Source organism: Phoca vitulina, unplaced genomic scaffold (assembly GCF_004348235.1).
Source record: "Phoca vitulina isolate PV1807 unplaced genomic scaffold, GSC_HSeal_1.0 scaffold2, whole genome shotgun sequence".
In the NCBI taxonomy this organism is placed as follows: Eukaryota; Metazoa; Chordata; class Mammalia; order Carnivora; family Phocidae; genus Phoca; species Phoca vitulina.
The window spans coordinates 72,239,850-72,259,185 of record NW_022589705.1 but is presented as its reverse complement, the minus strand read 5'-3'; the positions used below and the strand labels follow the sequence as shown (position 1 = coordinate 72,259,185).

Here is a 19,336-nt window from a genome sequence, read left to right as displayed (position 1 = left end):
TTGGGGAGGAAAATTTGAAACACTAGAATTCAGCTTTCCCAAATTTCAATGTGGCCATATAAACTAAAAGTTCCAGGAAGCAGTCACAACAAAATGTGAAGCATATGTGTTGTTGACAAGCAAAGCCATTGTAGGTCCTCACTGCAGGGACTCCTTTATTCCCCAGCTAAAACTGCCAACATGAGTTGTGTAAGGACTTTGCTCCAAAGCTAAACTGGGCCCTCACCCACTGCTTTACTTACTTCTTTACGTTTCGTTTCTGGACATTCCGACTGCAGAGTGAGAGTTGCACCTTCAATATTTCTTGGCATGGGCGTGGAACCAGGGTTTATTGTTAAATGAATCTGATCTGGTGAGATAATGTGTTGCACATAACCCTGGGACATTGCTTCATGATCTATTAGGTGAAAGCCTTCTTCACCCCCTACTAGAAAAGGCAAGTGTTCGCCACACTGTCCATCGTCGTCTTCATCCTCCAAAGTGCCAGGGTCCTGCTCAATAAGAACAGTTGTCCTATCATAAACAGTTCCAGATGAGGAAGGCACCAGTCCGTTTTTATCCACAAACCTGAGCATCTTGTCATCGGGGGTCAGCTCATCTTCCTCTGCCTCAAAGTAGATGATGTTGTCGTCTGGACTGTGTTCCCCCATGGTTCAATCGTGCTCAGCCCAATTGTGAGAAATGGAAAGGTAATGACCTGTCTGCAATAGGACAAAGCCAGAGTTAGAGTCAAACCCAGGGACCTCCTCAGCAACCACAGGGCTCATTTTTCCTCTCACTTGAAGAATAGGCCAAAGTAAATGAAAATCATCTTCCTTGGGAATATTTTTTGAAGTTTAACTTTGAAACCATCAAGTCATTTTAAAGGAAAAGCAATGTCTGTAAAAAAAAAAAACAAACTGAAGAAATAAGTAGCGTTCTTAAGACCTTCCAAACATACCTTACTACCAAACAATTCCTAAAGGGGATAAAAGGGCAAACTACTTCAAGGTTGAGTTGTTTTAAGTCTTAAAGTAAGAAAACCCAGTCACATATCCCCCAGATTAGACCATGGGGGCAGTGTAGTCTATTGTGGAAATAGACCTTTGGAAGCAGGGTCACCTATCCACAAATCCCAGCTTTGCCACTTACTACTTGGGTAACTTTTCTGTACCCGATTTTTCTTACGGGTAAGGTGGGACTGGTAGTTCCTTCTCCCAAAGTTGTTACGCAGAGTAAAAGAGATAATATATGTTAAGGCACAATGTCTGAGAATAACAGGGAAAACAAGTGTGAATTCATTCCCTCCTTCCTAAAACAGATGTTTCAGCTTCTGGGTAGGGGGGCTGATCCCCAGTCAGGCATATTCAATGAAGACCATTATATCCATTAATCTTCTAAAACAACGTGGTGTCCGCTAGAACCTATGCGTGTATAGTGTGCTCTCTGCAGCGAGGGAACGGTGAATCTTATTTTTGTTTCTATTGCCCCTAGCACAATACAATGACACCAAGAGTTCAGGAGATGTCAGCTAAATGAATGAAAGACCCGCAGATATACTCTCTTGGGAAGACATACTCTCTTGGAAAGATATGTTCTCTTGGAAAAAATACCAAATTTGAAGCTTTCCTGTTCTGGATTCGTTCTTCTTCCTTCAGCTGCAAACACACAGGTTCTACAAATGTGGGTTTGGCAGGCAGAACAGAATTTAAAAATAATCAGCACATCACTTTTAGTTTTCAGTCTGGCTTTGCACTTTTTCTCTTCTGCCCTGGGTTAGAAAGTGAACCTTTACATAGTGGGGCGGCTAGACAGAGAAGTATTTAGCAGAGACAGGCCAAGGGATCAGATCCGGGAGGAACCTGCCCGACCCCTTGCTCTGGCTTACGCAACCCGGTAGATGCACATTTCGCTGCATCTGAGGAGAGATAAGAGCACCGGAGGCCCCACAGGGCTTCCCCGGCACCATCAGCGGCTAAGCGGAGACCAACTGTCCGGAACAAACAAGACCAGGAGGCTTGAGGGTGGCATACGAGGAGTACAAACGGAGCACCCTTGAGAGAAGGCTGAGAAAAGGAACCTGACTGGGATAGCCCCCAGACGGGGCTACACAGAAAAATCTGAAGACAGGCTGGGGGGCTCCAAGCCGGGCGAAGAGGGGCAGGGTCCGGGTCTCCATGGAAACAGGGAAGGGGGGCTGGATACCCATCCCCATGGAAACGGAGGAGGGGTGGGGTCCCTATGGTGACCAGACTGGGGTCTCTAGTGGGAAATGCTTCAGGAGGGAGCCTAAGTCCCGCGCCCCCCCGGGAAGCCCCCAGCCCAGGCCGCGTCTAGTTTCGCCTTTTACCTCCGCGGCTCCCGGCAACGGCGGCAGCGGCAGCTTCTCCCCTCCCCAGCGGCACCATGATTGCCCCCACCTTCCCCGAACGTCACTTCCGCTTCCGCTTTCCGGAGGAAGGAGGAGATACCGGCCCCGCCTCTCCCTGGCGCTTCTAGTTGGTTTAGGCGGTGTGGGGGCTGAGCTCGAGCCTCCAATTGGCGAGCAGGAGGGGCGGGGCGGGGCAGGGTGCCGCGGAGACGTCGCGGGGCCGTAAGTTCGTCCCGCGCTGAGAAGCGCCCGCCGCGTCCGCAGTCGGCGAGCTCTCGGGGTGTCCGCCTTCTGGCGCCAGACGCAAGGAAAGGGGGTCGAACCTCCCCAACCACTAGTCGAAAGTAGCCTCAGCCCGGCTTACGCCGGCCGCCCTCGCCCTCGCAGCCACAACTGCAACGGGAAGGACCCCAGTTAGCCATCCGAATTCCAGCTCGGACCCTCAAGGGGAGCCTGCAAGGCTATGACCTTCCCGGCTTTCGCCCTCTGGTGATGAGGGGAAGCTGGGACCAACCAAAGTTAATGTACCAGTGGGGTCAAGAAAGGAAGATGGGATCCAAATGGCAGAACCAAGCCCAGCCAGAGGACGCCGCCGCCTCCCCCGCCCCCACTAGCTATCACAAGACGTCCCACTGCTTCCCTCTTATTTCTGCCCAGGCTGTCGGTTCCAACTTTTCCCCCTGCGGAGGACTGCCGGCTTCCACGGGACTCCCGCCCGGGCCCGTCAGCGCCACCTATTTGCCATTCCCTTTTTTTTTTTTTTTTTTGACCGGTCACGCTGTCATCCTATCAGCCCGCATCTGAGTCACATTTCACACTGCCAAGGAATGTTGGTGTCCCAGTGCCCAAGAAGCGACTTTGCACGTGCCTTCCTTATTTTCTTTTTAAGATTTATTTATTTTAGAGCATGAGTGGGAGGGGCACAGGGAGAGGGCGAGAATCTCAAGCGGACTCCGCCATGAGTGAGGAGTGAGGAGCTGGATGTGGGGCTCTATCCCATGACCCTGAGATCATGACCTGAGCTGAAACCAAGAGTCGGATGTTCAACCAGCTGTGCCACCCAGGCGCCCCTCTCCGTCTTTTTTAAATGCCTGTTAAATCTGTTAGAACCTCCCAGCAGACACTGCCTGATTTTCCCATAAGCTACTTCTCTAGAATATTCAGAGTGGGACAACTCCCAGAGACTAGATCTGGGTCAAGGTGTTCAGGCCATGCCTGTACATCTCTTGCATGAAAACTATGAATGGTGATTGTTACCCACCAGACTGCCAGGCAACTACCTCTTTGGCCCCTGACCACCTGCCCCAATGCTTAAGCCACAAAAAGTCCAGCAGCCATCCCTTAAGAAATAAAAACATACAAACAACCACTGTTAAAAATACATTTATCATTAAAATATATTACATATATGAGAGAGGGGATGCATCATATACAGTTCAGAGGATTTATTGACCCAGAAAATCCCATTTGTTTCACCAAACACCACTTTCTTCGGTACCTTCATTTTCAAGCCACTGTATTGCCCTGAGGCTGAGTGGCCAGCCCCAGAATTGCTGAGCCACATCTGAGTAGGAAAGGGGGTAGGGTTTGTATATACATATACACATGTCCTTAGAGCACTGGAAACATCTGGGGTGGCTGTGACCTGTTTATCCAGCAGATTCCACTTGCATTCTTGCTGTCCAATTCATTCTCCCTTTAGGACCCCAAAGTTTGTTCAAATATCTGGTCATGGGGAGCCCAGTCCAGGCTACAGGGAAGGCACTGACTATGCCCAGGAGGCACTCTGAGTGAGCACAGGAAATAGTTATTTAAACATCTTTAAAGTTTAAAAAAATAGAGAGATCTGTGTTGAATAACTAAAGTTGAACATTGACTGTCAGTTTTATTGTGGCGGATTTCCCCCATGTCTTCAGAACTCAGAGTGACGGGACTGTGACAGCCATAGTGGGGGGGGGGGGTGTCAGGGCTCAGGAAACAGGCAGCTGCCGCTTTTGTTTCCAAGAGGCCTCACGTCTTCTTGTGGTAGTTCTTGATCTTAAACAGGTGGGGCTGGTAATTGGCTGCCTCGAGTAAAATAGGAGAGGAGATAGGCTCAAGGTGAGTTGCAGAGGAATAGGTGAATAAATTCTTGAGCCTTCTTCTTCTCTGCCATGTCAAGCTTTTGGTGACCAGCTGGGTTTCGAAGCAGTAAGCTGCCAAATATGCTAGCTGCATGAAAAACACAGAAGACAAATGATTCAGCAAAAGAAACACTACTTATTCTGGTACGGTTGAGTTGGGAGGAGTGCCCCAAAGCATTATTTTCTGCTTGAAAAAAACTATGTGAGGGTAAACTTGGCCCAGAGCTGGAGATTTAGTTCCACTACAGTGATCTTGGGACCTTCCTCAAGCACATTTCTCATAATGAGTCTCTCAGTATGCAGAGATGCTTTCCACAGACACTCGACTGCTTACCTAGAATATTCGCATCCAAATGATTTTTTGCTGATTTTTTCAGCAGTTCTCGCAGAAACGTCATCAAGTAGTTGAAGACATTTTGGTGGAATGTAGGGAGGGTAGAAATGACCTGAAAGAGGGAGAATCGGCATTTGTCTTTTCATTCAGTCATTCAATCATTTGTCAGACATCTGCTATATTCCAGGAGCTGAGTACATGATCCAAGGACATGAGTAAGACTGTGCACGGGAAACCCTGATCACTTACCACTTGGCACAAGTGTCAAAAGAGAAGCACAGATCAAATGCTATGTGAATTTAGAGCTCAATAGCCTAACTATGTGTTCTCAAAAGGTTTACATTAAGCTGGGTCTTGAATATAAGACAAGACTGGACTTGCAGAGGTAAGGACTAGGGCATTTAGGGCAAAAGAAAGTGTAAAAAAGGTAAGAGAAGGAAAACAGTGAGATAAGGAGAGAGAACACACTGAGAAGTCAATTTTAGCAGGAGCGCCCCTGTTTGAACAGGTGCTGAGGCTGGAGGGGTCGATCAGGCTAGAACTCAATGAGTACTCCAGCTATCTGCGTATCATTATCACGTGGGAAGCTTGTACAAGATATATTTCAAAAGAGATTCTGATTCAGTGGATGTGGGGTGAGGCTCTGGAACCTATATTACTAGCAAGTTTTCTAGATTATTCTGCTATGGCCTGTTAATGTGTGAACTATTAGGCCAGATGGTTAAAAGTCTTGAACATTTGTTTAAGAAAATCATTAATTGGCAAATGGAGAGCCAAGTGTGGTTTTTGACCAACAGTGACGAGAGTGATTAGAGTTTTAGAGCATGTGGTCTGATGGCAGTATACAAAACAAATGAGCAGAGGGAAAGCCTGAATGCAGGGCTTAGAACCAAGGTGAGTGGACGAGAATGGAAGATGGGTGACAGATCAAGGGAACTGGGCATGTGGGAGGCGAGCAGAGGACGACTCAGAAATGACTCAGGTTTCTGGGTTGAGTCACTGGAATTCAGGGTGAAGCCATGAAAAGAAAAGGGGACATGAGAGGAAGAACAGGTTTGGGAAGGAAAGCTATGGAGTTGAGTTGCTAGCACACTGCGTTTGAGGGACTGCGCCCACTTTGTTCCCTCAGGCCCCATGAGGCCTGGGGCTGCAACATGTGAATGTTCAACGCTTCCCCTCACCTGTTTACTCGCAATGTAGTTGCCAGAACACTCCAAGCAGTTATGGTAGGTGTTGTAGCAGATGACGGGCTCTGGCAGGCTCTCCAGGAAAAGCAGCAAGGCTTCAGCTACAGAATGATTGCTGGCGGCTTTTGGCCCATCGTTAAGGAACTGGCGATGCCGTGCCGTGGTTAGGAAAAGGCCCAGGAGCGAGCACATGTCAGACATGCCACCTGCCCAGTACGGCTCTGCTCAGAGCTAGGATGCCAGCCTGACATAGTGAAGGGGCCAAGCTGTTTGTCGGCTTAGCTGGGCCCTCCTGAGTTCCTGCTATATTGGTTGCTTAAAGTGGTAAAGTCTTCTCTATGCAAACTTTAAGTAAGAAAAAATATGATAGCTGAGGACACAAGATCTGATTTTGAGCCTTAAAATAATACTCCTTCTTTTCTCTCATCTCTTTAATCATATTCACACATATACATGCACGCACACATGCACGAATGTCTGAGGATACAGAGGGTTTCAATCATTCCAGTATCCAAACAGTCCCTGATATGCTCAAATTCCGACCTCAGGCCTGGCTGCTGAAACAGATCTTCCTGCAAAAAAAAAAAAGAAAGAAAAGAAAGTCACCACATAATTACATTCTCAGAATATCAGCCATGATCTCCTGACCTAGAAATATGATCACCACCAAGGTGCAAAAAGGGAGCAGTGACGTGAGGCCTTTGAATCAACCAGTAAACAATCTGATAAAGTTAGGGCTGATGCGGCTAACTCATCTTGCAGGCTTTCCCGAGCATGCTCCCATGACAGGTCTTCAAAGTCATAAAACATCTATTATAAAACTATAGGTAGGGCATACTACTCACAACAGTAAGGGAAAACTTAAAACTATGTTTCCTGCAGTGTTGTGGAAGGATTAACCAAAAAAAGAAAAACATGAAGAAAATATATCATTTTTTTTTTTTTTTAAGATTTTTTATTTATTTGACAGAGAGAGACATAGCGAGAGAGAGAACACAAGCAGGGGGAGTGGGAGAGGGAGAAGCAGGCTTCCCGCGGAGCAGGGAGCCCAACGCGGGGCTCGATCCCAGGACCCTGGGACCATGACCTGAGCCGAAGGCAGACACTTAACGACTGAGCCACACAGGCGCCCCGAAAATATATCATTTATAAGATAGAAAAAGTTAAAAAGACACCACCTTGCTTTGTGAAAACAAGATTATGGCAATAAAGGTATTTCCATTAGTCCTAGCATGCCTTTATTAATTTGTTTTATTAAATGACTTAATGCCACATAACTGAAAATAATATTCTATGTATTGTTCAAGTTACACTTGAAAGGAGCTCTATGGAGAAGGCAGACTACTAGCACAGTACTTAAGAATGTGACTTCTGTCCTCGATTCAGCAGCACATACACTAAAACTAGGACAATACAGAGAAGATTAGCATGGCCCCTGCGTAAGACTGTGACGTCTATAGCCAGACTCCCTGGGTTCAAATCCCCATCCTGCCCATTTATCAGCTCTGGGATTTTGACCAAGTTACTTAGCCTTCTGGACCTCTGGTTCTTCATCTGAGAGCTATCATGAGAATGAACTGAGGCAATGCTGTTAAACATTTAGAATAGTGTTTGGGACACTGTAATAATAAGGGGGGGGGCAGGGCGGTGGGGCGGGGGGGGAGTAAAAAGAGAATGTTGTAAGAACATACGTTGCTCCCAAGTGGTAAAGCTGTGGTAGACTATAGTTTGTATTAGTCTCCCTATATGAATGAGTCAGTGAAACTGACTGATTTGATCTCATGAAGCTTGCCCAAATCACTCTAGAAATCAGGCCTCCTGACTCATGGCCTGGGGGCTCCATCTGGTCTCCTGCCTCCGTCTGGCTTATCAACAAGGTAGCCCCTCCCATTCCCAGAAACTGGCAAGAGTTCATCAAAAGGAGAGCAGGCTGACATCTTGAGAAGAATCCAGATGGCTCTCTACTTGGAGGACCCCAGAGGCCAGGGGAGGGAACATGCTGTACCGAGAAGGCCATCCTATGCAAGGCTGCTTCCCTTGGGGGTAATCAAGTGCTCTATGTAATAGCAAGGTCTCGTGTGGGTGTGAAACATGAACCTATCTGTCCCCACTCACTCCCTCGGGAAGGGACAGCTTTCCACAGATTCCTTGGGGTAAAAGCTTCTTACACCAAAAGTTCTTGGGGCTGATGCTCTTCCCCAAGGCAGTCTGGCCTCAATCAGGTCTGACTGCTTAACCGCCACCTACCTGCTGGACAGCATTTTGGTACAGGTAATCAACCATCATCCAGAGCTCTTTGGGGATTCCCAAGGGGTTCTCCAACTGGACCCCATCATCTTCAGTCTCTAGGGGCATCAGAGTCTGAAAAGAAATAAAAAGTATAATACAAAGGCCAACCAATGGACCTTCTGACGGGCTGGCTCCAGGAGAATACAAGATAATGGGGGCAGCAAACCCACGGAGGAGGGAAAGCACTTCAATCCCCTAAGCAAACATTCCACAGGCAAAAAAATGAAATTAGGTGGCATAATCAAGGTACAGAAGGTGATTTTTGAGAATTAGGAGTGGGTTATGGCAAGCAGTTTCAATAAATCAGGTGAAATATGCATCATCTTCTTTGAAAAAACATCCTGCCAAGAGCATTTCACTGTCAGAAACAGGGAGACAGTGTGGTCTGGTGCAGTAAGGGCAGAAACTTAGGAGTCCAAAAACCTAAATGTAGGGGCCAGGTCCACTGTTAACTCACCATGTGACCTGTGACCAATCACTCTCCTTACTAAAGGCCTCTGTTTTCATCTTATATAATGGAGAGGATAGAAATCAAGAGTCCCTAAATTAAAAAGTGCATTGGAATGGGGGGGGGATATGCACATTACTATAAATCGGCTCTAAAGTAGAGTCCTTGTATTCAAATTGTCTCCATAGGAGTCTTTTACATCTCAGAAAATTTAGTTCAGGATGATGACCAAGTAATGATTAAAACAAAAAAAAGGAATAAAATCATGGGCCAGGGAAGCTTCCTATCTTAGTATCCATGGCTGAGTTTCTGTGATATACTATATGTGAAAGACTGAGAATATCTTGCTTCACTGGCTTGGCTGCTACAGTTATATATGCTTCCATATGGCATGAAACTCACCAGCTCTCTAATTGTTTCCTGTGGCAGGTCCAAGATCGGCTCCCTCATGTAGCACAATGTATGAATGGGAGATCCAAAACAGCTGGGCAGGTAGTTCCCAGACACAGACAAAAAGTAATCCTTTCCCCTGTCCAAGTGCAAAACCAGAATGTCTTCGATTTTGTCTTCACCTGAGTTGAGCTTTGTAGCTGTGGTCTTATTTACAAATAGCTCCAATTCAATCTCAATGGCAGAATCTGAAGAAAAACATTAGAAGTAACATTGGCTGGTGGGAGGCCAAGAGGAAAGGGGGAAAGAGGACAGCAGGGACAAGGATCAGGCACAAAGGGCTGGGAAAGGGTATCAGAGGTATCAGCCAACCAACAAGTATGTATGTGCTCAGCACTCAGGGGACACATGAACAAGGAGTTTATAGTCCAAGTGGGGATATAAAAACAACAAACAAAAACATGTGAAGAGGCAACTGCTATGAAATTCAAGTACAAAGGAGCACAGCTCAAGTTAGAATTATTAATACAATCAGAAGGCATGGATCAAAGAGCTTGCCCTGGGCCAGGTCACATGAAGACACCTGATCCCGGAGAAAATATAATGCAAGTATCAGCCTGTGAATTGTCCACAAAACAGGCTTTCATCCCTCTGCCACACAGCATGATGCAGAGTGCAAAGGAGAAGTTAGGGGAAAGACACGAATGGTACATTCCAGGGCCAGATATAATTTCTGGATTACCACCCCGTTATCTTTCCCTACAAGAGCAGACGCTGGGAGCTGATTATAGTGAGGCAGACAGTGAAAATGGGTCCTTCAAGAGCAGCACCTGCTTCCCAGCGATCTTCTGTCTTCTCTTTCTGTGAAATTATGGAACACACACATGGCTGAGAAAGCTTTCAAGCTGACCTCATGCCCCTTCCTGTTTTATTTCTTATTTATGGATGGTTCCCCCACAGGGCTTTTAGAAGTTTCGATCAGACAACAAATGCTCAGAAACAAAAAAAGCTTACTTGAGAAAAATAAACAGTCAGGGTAGAGTGTTCCCCAAACCAGCAACCAGGAACCTGGGAACGGAGGCCTCACCTGGCAGGAGGAAGCCTCTGCTGGGGTTGGCATTCAGCCACTGCTTACAGTAAGACTTTTCATCAGGCTTGTTGATAAATTCAAACTGACAGGGAACTTGTCCATTTTGAATTGTAAAGGACTGTACTTGCAACTGCATGTACTTCACATTCTGAAAACAGAACTGGGAACAGGCCCGGGACCAGTCAGATCAATGCCCTCTTCTTGGCGACCCGCCCAGCCACCCCAACTGGGCTATCTTTGCCTTGTCTGGAAAAACAATGAAGGACCACCTCTTTCAAATCATGTTTCTGCTTTAAGTATGTCCCTGGGAGGCCACAGCTGTCTGTGTTTAACCCAGAAACCCAAAAACTTAGGTTGTTTTATAAATAAATTTCCTGAGGGAATCAAAGTTCGAACCTTCTATTTTCTATACCCAAAGACCATTTCCAAAATACCTTTACAAATTCCACCCCCAAACATAAAGACCAAGCACATCCTTCCAAGTAGCTGGACATCTAAGGCATTAAAAAATACCCACACCATAAATCCCCATGACTGACTTCTTGACATTGTCCATTCTGAATGATCTATGCTGTAGCTCCTCCACGAAAAATCTTCTGCCCTAACTTGACTTCCCCCACCGCCCATCCCTTTTCTACACTGCCTGCCCTCCCACCAACACCGGTGTGTGTACCCAAGAAATTGTGACTCAACTTAATCTTGGTCAAAGCAAAACATCCAGAGGAAGACAACCGCCTGCAAGAATACAGACCAGCTATACTAAAATCAAACAAAACACCTTTTGGCTCATCTGTGCCATCATTTAAATCATGAATGGCCCGTATGTGGGTGAAATCTATGAGCCACAAAAGTCAAAGGCTTCTGATACAGAAGATCAGGAGAAGAACACAATCTAAACCAACAACCCCCCTCTCCTCTCAGCTAACACCAGCAGCTTCACTGTAACTAGAGGCGGCCCGTCGAAAAGACTGGAGTCCAGGGGTCGGACAGGTGGCTCCTAGATTTCTGAGGCCTCGCAGATGAGATTTAAGTTCTACAAATAGAAGAGCCTGTTGCCAATATTCTCAACATGTCCTTCCTACCTCTCGCTTAGAAAGGGACACAGAAGGAATGTTGGCATTTTCCATCTTGTCCAGGGAGCGAACAATCTCCTCCAGAGTCTTCCGGTAACGTTCTTCGTTGACCATCTTCACCTGGGAGGGAAATAGCAGAGCCTGAGTGCCTTCTGCCCGTTTCCTCCTTTTCAGGAAAGAGGACATGCTGGGCACTGGGCAAGAGCAGTTGGCAGCCACACAGAAAGTGAAGACCAAATAGATTTAATTAACAAAGAACCCAATTAACAATAGACTCAGAGGGGTCCTCCAGAGGCCGAGCTTGTGATGAAGTCAACTGCTTCCTGATGAGCAGGGAGAAGACGCAGGGGTGGAAGCCTGGTGGGCAGCTCTGCCTGGGTCGCAGCTCTAGAGCAGAAGGATGCCCAGTGACTAGCTCTACTTCGTTTGCTGCTATCCACAGGCCTGTGGCGAGAAACCTCTAGGGTTTGATTTCAAATAGCATTTCTCAAGTTTTTGTAACCTGTGTTCCAACGGCCAAGATTTTGTCAGGCTTTCCCTTCTGTATTGTGAGTTATAAACACAATTTTTGTCACTTTCCAATAAGAAAACTGTACCATTCATTAGGCTTTTTCAAGCTACTCACACCCTCACAGATTCTGATATGCCTCTACCTGAACCCTTGAGAATGGATAATATAAAGAAACAGAAATCACAGAAGAAGGGATAATGAGCAAAAAGATGTTCAACCTCACTAGCAATCAAAGAAATGTGATCTAGAATAATGAAAGATCTCCTTCTTTTGGCTCCCTGGGTTGGCAGAAATTTAAGACGGGTAAAATCCAATATTTGCCAGGGTGTGGGAAATAAGCTCATATAGAGTTGGCAGAGGTGGGAGGATGAGGGAACTCTACCTTTACTGACATGGAAAGATCTCCTAAGACATAGTCAGTAGGGGAAAAAAAAGATGTTCTCTCAGGACAATATGTGTAATATGATCTCTTTTACAAAAAGAACAAAACATCCTCTATGTTGTATATAGAATACGGACATGTTTGTAAATGCATAGAAAAAGTCCTGGAAAGATACAGTCCAAAAAGCAAAGGGGAACTTCCATGAACATAGAAATTTATAGTATAATTAGGAATTAAATTTAAATTAGAACAATTTTTTTTTTTAATTTTTAAGTAACCTCTATGCCCAACGTGGGCTCGAACTCACAACCCCAAGATCAAGAGTCGCATGCTCTATGGACTGAGCCCGCCAGGTGCCCCTAAAAACAATTTTTAAGAGCTTTCTCATACAGAGGGGGGAGGAGACCAGAACGACAGAAGTGGTGTTGGTTATGAGAACCAATTCCCATAGAGTGCTCATGACAGGTGTCACCTGCCCACCTACCCCGATGTCAAACACTGAGCTGACAGGCTTGTGGTCACTGGTCTTCAGGGCCATGTGGCTCTGGTAACTCAGCTGAGTGATGTTCTTCCCTTTCCAGAGGACCCGGTCACACCAGGCAGGAGCACGACACTTCTCACTGAAATGCAAAGTCCGCACTGGGGGCCCACACAGGCATAGCAGCCCCCGCTGCGTGGCCGGCGCCCCGGTGCAGCTGCGGAATGAGGGGCCAGGGCCTTCAAGTCCACGCGGCCCGAGGGATCCGAGAAGGCACAGTGATTCGGGCCCACCAGGGGATAGCATGTACCCTGTGGGTGTCACCGAAAACAGCTGTGAGGGCTCCAAGGCAAACGCTGTTCAGAATGACTCTCTGTTCTTTTACCCTCCTATGGGGAGGAGATGAAAAAGGCAATCTGGAAGTAAGTACTCTGCTTGACACAGGCTCTGAATTCCTACGGCCTCGGTTATAATCCTGGTTCTATACTAGCCTGCTTGGGAGGCTCTTTATCTTATTTTTATCTCTTTTCTTTTAAGATTTTTTTTATTTTTAAGTAATCTCTACACCCAATGTGGGGCTTGTACTCATGACCCCAAGATCAAGAGTCGCATGCTCCACCGCCCAAGACAGCCAGACGCCCCTTAGAAGACTCTAATTTCTGCATGCCTCAGTTCCCCGATCTCAAAGCTGAGGATTATAAATCACACCTCCTTCAGCTGCCAGCTGAGGGATGAAGTGAGGTAACAGAGGTAAAGGGTATGAAATAATGGGAGGCATACCAGAAGCACTAATGCAACGTGATAAACTCCCATGTAATGACCAAGTACAAGCTAAGCGGGTTGGAGTCATCCTATCCCCCTAAGCATAGCTGAAAAGTAAATCATAACGGAACAAGGCTAAGGCGGTCAAAAAGAAAACATGCAGGAAGACAGAGCTGCTGAATGAGCAGACACTGACGGAAGATGTTTGACCCCAGAGTGCAAAACACGGGGAAGTCACAGGAATCCTATCCTCCTTCTTTAGGCCCACAGGGACAAGTGCCTCCCTAAATTCTGGGGTTTCCATTTGCTCAGCCCCCCGGAAGAAACCCCCTACCTACCTGGTATCCCAGTCATCGGAGCCAGTATCATACTTATAGGTAGGCTGGAACGTGAGCTCGCCTTCAGTGAAGCCTTCAAAAACAGCCTTGGTAGCCATCTGAGTTTTCAGCTATAAGAAAGAATGGAAGGGCGGGGGGGAAACACCTCAGAATAAAAAAAGCAAACCTTGAATTAGCAGAGGAAAGGAAATCAATCTGGAATCTGAACACTGACCCAAAGGGAAAGGCCCATGAGAAAGCTATCCTATAAGATCTTGAGAACTAGGGGCGCCTGGGTGGCTCAGTCGTTAAGCATCTGCCTTCAGCACAGGTCATGATCCCAGGGTCCTGGGATCGAGGCCCACATCGGGCTCCTTGCTCAGCGGGAAGCCTGCTTCTCCCTCTCCCACTCCCCCTGCTTGTGTTCCCTCTCTCGCTGTGTCTCTCTCTGTCAAATAAATAAAAAAAATCTTTAAAAAAAAAAAAAAGATCTTGAGAACTAAATCCTAGGAAGGGGAGTGAGTTGACCACTCCTTTGCCTCTTGTACATTTTTTTTTTTTTTAAAGATTTTATTTATTTATTTGACAGAGAGAGAGAGACAGCTAGAGAGGGAACACAAGCAGGGGGAGTGGGAGAGGGAGAAGCAGGCTTCCCGCTGAGCAGGGAGCCCAATGAGGGGCTCAATCCCAGGACCCTGAGATCATGACCTGAGCCGAAGGCAGACGCTTAACGACTGAGCCACCCAGGCGCCCCTCTTGTACAGTTTTTAAGGCTCTTTTATAAGAGGATACCTGCATCCAGGGGGCCTGAGTACCATCTTGCTGAGATGTCCCTAAGAGGATCAGGTACCAACAGACACAGAGCTTTTCCTTCCAAGTATCAGATATTTATTTCATCTGTGTAACACAGCTGTTCCCACTGTACAGAGAGAACTACACAGAAAAAGGTCTGGGAAGGTACAGTCCAAAAACAAAGGGGAACTTCCAGGTGTCTAAAAATAAATAGTAGAAGTATACCAAAACAAGTATGAATTAAATTTAAACAATTTTCTAAAGGAGTTTATCAGATGAGTTATATGAACTAGGGGAAGCTCTGTGCCTTGATTTCTCCCATCTGCAAATTTTGGATTTGTAATAGAATCTGTCTCTCAGGGCTGTTGGAAAGAACTGTCAACTTAGAATGGCGCCTGGCACATGCTGAGAAGAGCCAGCATTCCTCCTACTGGACTCATTTTGGGAGCTCCTTCCAGATCACACTTGCAGCAAGATTAAGAACCACAGGTGCTCCTGCCTCCTCCGTGAAGGACCAAGCTCGGCCCAGTGTGGACTGATGAAGAACTGTCAGCTCACACTGGAGACGGGGCAGCTGCGCAGGGGACAACAGTTGTCAAATTCCCCAAAATATGAATTCCTAAAAAAACTACTAAGGAAAAAGCCACAGAAATAATAAAAATGTAGATATTAACTTAGGATGATTCTTAAATTGGTATACGTAGACCTCAAAACCATCTGGGAAGTAGCGAACACACGAAACAGGTACTGTTAACTTGAAGAAAGACCAGAAAAGAAGGCAAAAGGAGGTGGGTATGAAACCACCAGGGAAGTTATTAGAATGCCTCACTCTGGAATCCAGATGCAATAAACAGTTACAGAGCAGACTGGCTTAATGCTGAAACGGGGATTAAAGAGGAAAAAAAGGTAATTTACCAAGGAAAGGAACAGGTGAGAAAAATGGGCCAAAAAAGATATTATTCCATAAAGAAAGACTTAACAAAGTTGAGATTTTTTTTCCCTTTGATTGATGTGCACTGGGGGACAAAAATGTTAACAGGAAGATTCAGACTGATGACAATACGAAGGCGGCTACAGACTAAAAACGACCCTGACCACTTGAACAGTTTTGAAATCCACTGAGAGGGGTAGCCTAAAGAAAGTCAGCGAGACACAGATTGCTCCTTCCTGTGAAACGGCTGGTGCTCTGAGCAAGAAATGCCGACCCCAACCACAGCGGAGAGCTGCAGCTTAGAGAACTGGTTTCTGTCGTATGTGAAGAAAGCCGCTCAGGAAGAAGAGTGGTCATTTACACTGGACAAGTCTGGTGAGAGCAGGAGGGGGCAAGGCAGGCTCACTCAGAAAACAACAAATCATCTTAAACATACCAAGTGTCTTTATGAGAAGCTTGGTACCCCTTCAGCCCCTACTGGAATGAATGAATGAATGAGCACCGGGGAAAGGGGTTGAGAGAGAGAGAGAGAGAGATCGAGACAGAGAACACACACGCTCTTGCCCCCCAGGGGGACGAGGCACCTTGAGGGAAGAGCCAACGGGGGGACAGCCGTGGACAAGGGAATGCAGGTGAAAGGAGAAACGGCTGGTCATCAGCTCCTCGGGGAAACCTACCCAGCCGAGGAAGAAGAGGCCGAAGGTTGGCAAGCCAGGCCTTCCTGCGCCCTCACAGTGGGGGGACGGGTGCCGAAGAAGGCACAGGTGGCCATCTGTACCTGATCATACGCATACAGGGTTTGAAAGTCCTTCTCCTCGGTGAGGTTTTTCACCGTCTCCACATCCAGCTCTTCTATCCTGTAGTTGAGGTCCCCCAGCCACAAGACCACACTGTGAGGACAGAACACAAAGGTCACAGGTTGAGGAGGAACTTCACCTATCCTAGCCAGCATACTTCTGACGGAAGGGCCCTGAGGCTCAGCTTCTTGGGAGCTGGGAGGGAAGTGACTCTGCCGTTTGGGAAATCTTTTCTTTTGCCGCCCCATTTCACATCACGGCTAACATGCTGCTTACTCAGTGACCCTTTGCTCCAGGTTCGTCAGAAACAGCCTTGAGTTGTCCTGGACTGTTTTACGCTGTGTGGTTGCAAAGATAGTCTAATAAGATCTAAAAGAAAGACAACCATTTACCTCATTCCTGGGAAAAAGCACAAAAGATCAAATACTGGGAGTCATGTTGGTAGCTTGGGGGCCCCAAACCAGATGATGCCATGATGTCGCCTCCATGCACATGACAGTCCACAAAACACACTCTCAGCCTTTGTTTCTAGAATTGAGTCCCTCTGAAACAAAGCTCAACCTGTACAGTGGAGTCTGGGTTTAACACCCACTGTATCATCGGTTGGCTCTTTCTGCAAAGTGTGACAGGTGTTTTATCACACCTGCTGCTTCGGGAGAAGGGTAACTGGACATTCCCAGGTGACAGTGCACAGCCCATAAAGTCCAATCCTGCGCCATCTGAAGCCCGCAGCCGGGTCATTAGAGAACCCGCACAGCAGGATGCACGCACCAAGATAAATGCATCCACAAGCTAACAGCGGACAAACCGACATGCAAGCTGCAAGCTCCCAAACTAGGATGCTGGAGGTCCAGCAGAACGGAAGCCACACTCCCTGCTAGGTTCCCTGGAGAAGGAAAGCCATCCTGTCAGCTTCCAGAACACCAGTGAGCTCAAGACCGTTCCGCCACCGCAGCAGGCGGGATGAGAAGCTTGCATCTGTGTACTCCCTGGCAGATACCATGGCCTCAGGGGCTTCTTCCTTTTTCTAAAAGAAGTGGCACAAGCTCCAAGTGTTACTGTAAGGTCTGAAATTCTAATATGCCTTGATCTGAGACATACAGAACGTTTTAGAGATAAACGAAACAAAGAAAACAAAGATTAGCCCAAGATGCTCCAAGCAGCTGTAATTGCAGCTTTGTAACGTTGACTCAAGAGGTATAAGAGACTAAGTGAAGGCGGACCACCGCAGTCCAAATCTCAATTACAGGTGCTTCTGGAAAGAAACAGACATGTAATATCCTAAAACATACTTCTGAAACCTGGACTTGAGACGCTCGCTCTTTGCTTGCTTTCCTCGTGATGTTTAATCAAGGCAGACCCACGTTAAAATAAATCTGACACATTTTCTGGGGACAAATGATGTGTGAGAAAGATTCTAGAGGTCTGCCCGATGGTAAGTTAAGACACGGAAATTTTCCACGAGACATAATCTGCGTGTAAGTGAGCGTTAGCTGGAGGTCCCACTCCGGCAGCGGGAAGCCTCCCCCAGTCACCTCCCTGACAAAACAGACAGGCCCCAACTCTGCATAGCCGGAGCGGCAAACTGCTTGGGGGCTGAGCCCAGACTCACTCGTGCTTGCTGATGGTGAGAGGGGGAAGGCCTGGGTCAATCTGACAAAACTGCATTCGAGAACAGATGTCTTTATAGTCCTGGTTCCTCCTCTCATACTCTTCTGTGTGGGCTGCCAAGTGAGAATTCACGACGCAGATGCTGGTGTTGTGGAACTGGAACCTGATGGCCACGCCTCCTTTGTTACCCTACGGGAAAGAGCCCGAAAGAATCCAATTCACAACCTCAAGGGGGCAGCCATTTAAATCTGCACGTTTTCAACATGTTTTCTCTTCAAAATAATCATGAGAGCTAAGTGAAGCAGTGTTACTATCTGTATTTTATTTTTTAATTTTCTTAGAGAGGGAGAGAGACAATCTCCAGCAAACTCCCAGCTGAGCGCAGAGCCCGACACAGGGCTGGATCTCACGACCCTGGGACTGTGACCTGAGCAGAAATCAAGAGTTGGGCACTGGGCGCCTGGGTGGCTCAGATGGTTAAGCGTCTGCCTTCAGCTCAGGTCATGATCCCAGAGTCCTGGGATCGAGTCCCACATCGGGCTCCCTGCTCGGAAGGGAGCCTGCTTCTCCCTCTGCCTCTGCGTCTGTCTCTCTCTCTCTGACTCTCATGAATAAATAAATAAAACATTAAAAAAAAAAAAAAAAAGAGTCGGGCACTTAACCGACTAAGCCACCCAGGCGCCCCTATTGTCCATATTTTAACAGGTAGGAAAACAAATCGAAGAAAGCAGAGTGGCTAGCCAGTCAGTGGCAAAGCCGAGTCCACTTTTCACTAAATCACAGGCAAACCACATGCCTGCCCTTCTCCACAGGAAGCTAAGCTCTTGCAGAACCTAAAAGCAGGACTTTAGGAGCCTCAAGAAGAGGAAACGCACACCTGTGATCAGCGTTCTTTCTGTATCTTGGTTTCCCAACATAGTTTCTGCGAGCAATTTCATGGGGGAAATGGACACATCAACTCTGGTGTGGAGTAGACACGGATACATGCTAAATCAGTCAGCAGCTCACTAAAATACGATTTCTAAGGGGTCCGCTCCACCTAGCCCTGCTTGAGGGCACCATTCATCTTGTCACACCAGCACCCTCAAACTAGGACGCACTCAGTCACAGTATCATGAGAGGCAGGGCCAAAACCTTAGGGATCAAGCATACCAACCAAAAACTCACCATCCTCCCCATGATTCCTGTCCCCACGGTCTCGGCCTCCACCTCGGAGATGTGCGCTGCATGCTCATGTCTGACATACAGCAGCAGCATAATCCCCACCAGTCGGATGAGCTTCACCTGGACAACAGAGCCAAACATTCCGGTCACACCATGAACTAGAAATCGAAAATAGGAAGAACTATCCCAGAAGGAAAGTGGTCTCGAAGCCGGCTGAGGACACTGATGTGTTTCCTTCTCCACAGGAGGAACACAGGGTAATCACTTGTGCAGCTCACTGAGCATGCTCCGGGATAACCTGAGCAGC

General features: G+C 47.1%; 2 protein-coding genes and 1 non-coding gene across 9 annotated transcripts in view; 1 reads left to right on the top strand and 2 right to left on the bottom strand.

The window, feature by feature from the left end:
• The window catches only part of MTF1 (metal regulatory transcription factor 1), a 41,587-nt gene extending 39,177 nt beyond the window's left edge, over positions 1–2,410 (bottom strand). For 2 of the 3 annotated variants that reach the window (XM_032432822.1, XM_032387460.1), the window contains exons 1-2: positions 2,330–2,410; positions 243–701 (exon numbers count right to left, since the gene is read on the bottom strand). In XM_032432822.1, the coding sequence (XP_032288713.1) occupies positions 243–650 (408 nt within the window). In that variant the 5' untranslated portion in view covers positions 651–701; positions 2,330–2,410. Of the gene's footprint in view, positions 1–242; positions 702–2,329 lie in introns of those variants that run through there. The other variant, XM_032387467.1, reaches the window with a different exon arrangement.
• Positions 2,411–3,723: 1,313 nt separating this feature from the next.
• INPP5B (inositol polyphosphate-5-phosphatase B) overlaps positions 3,724–19,336 on the bottom strand; it is a 46,534-nt gene continuing 30,921 nt past the window's right edge. For all 5 annotated transcript variants that reach the window (XM_032432792.1, XM_032432774.1, XM_032432809.1 and 2 more), the window contains 13 exons: positions 19,033–19,149; positions 17,867–18,054; positions 16,236–16,347; positions 13,756–13,865; positions 12,662–12,797; positions 11,294–11,404; positions 10,209–10,371; positions 9,134–9,369; positions 8,242–8,355; positions 6,482–6,566; positions 5,989–6,116; positions 4,808–4,919; positions 3,724–4,561 (listed from right to left, as the gene is read on the bottom strand). In XM_032432792.1, the coding sequence (XP_032288683.1) occupies positions 4,446–4,561; positions 4,808–4,919; positions 5,989–6,116; positions 6,482–6,566; positions 8,242–8,355; positions 9,134–9,369; positions 10,209–10,371; positions 11,294–11,404; positions 12,662–12,797; positions 13,756–13,865; positions 16,236–16,347; positions 17,867–18,054; positions 19,033–19,149 (1,728 nt within the window). In that variant the 3' untranslated portion in view covers positions 3,724–4,445. The remainder of the gene's footprint in view (positions 4,562–4,807; positions 4,920–5,988; positions 6,117–6,481; positions 6,567–8,241; positions 8,356–9,133; positions 9,370–10,208; positions 10,372–11,293; positions 11,405–12,661; positions 12,798–13,755; positions 13,866–16,235; positions 16,348–17,866; positions 18,055–19,032; positions 19,150–19,336) is intronic.
• On the top strand, positions 7,368–7,475 carry LOC116626918. Its single transcript, XR_004298372.1, has one exon. It is a non-coding gene; the product is annotated as a U6 spliceosomal RNA (small nuclear RNA).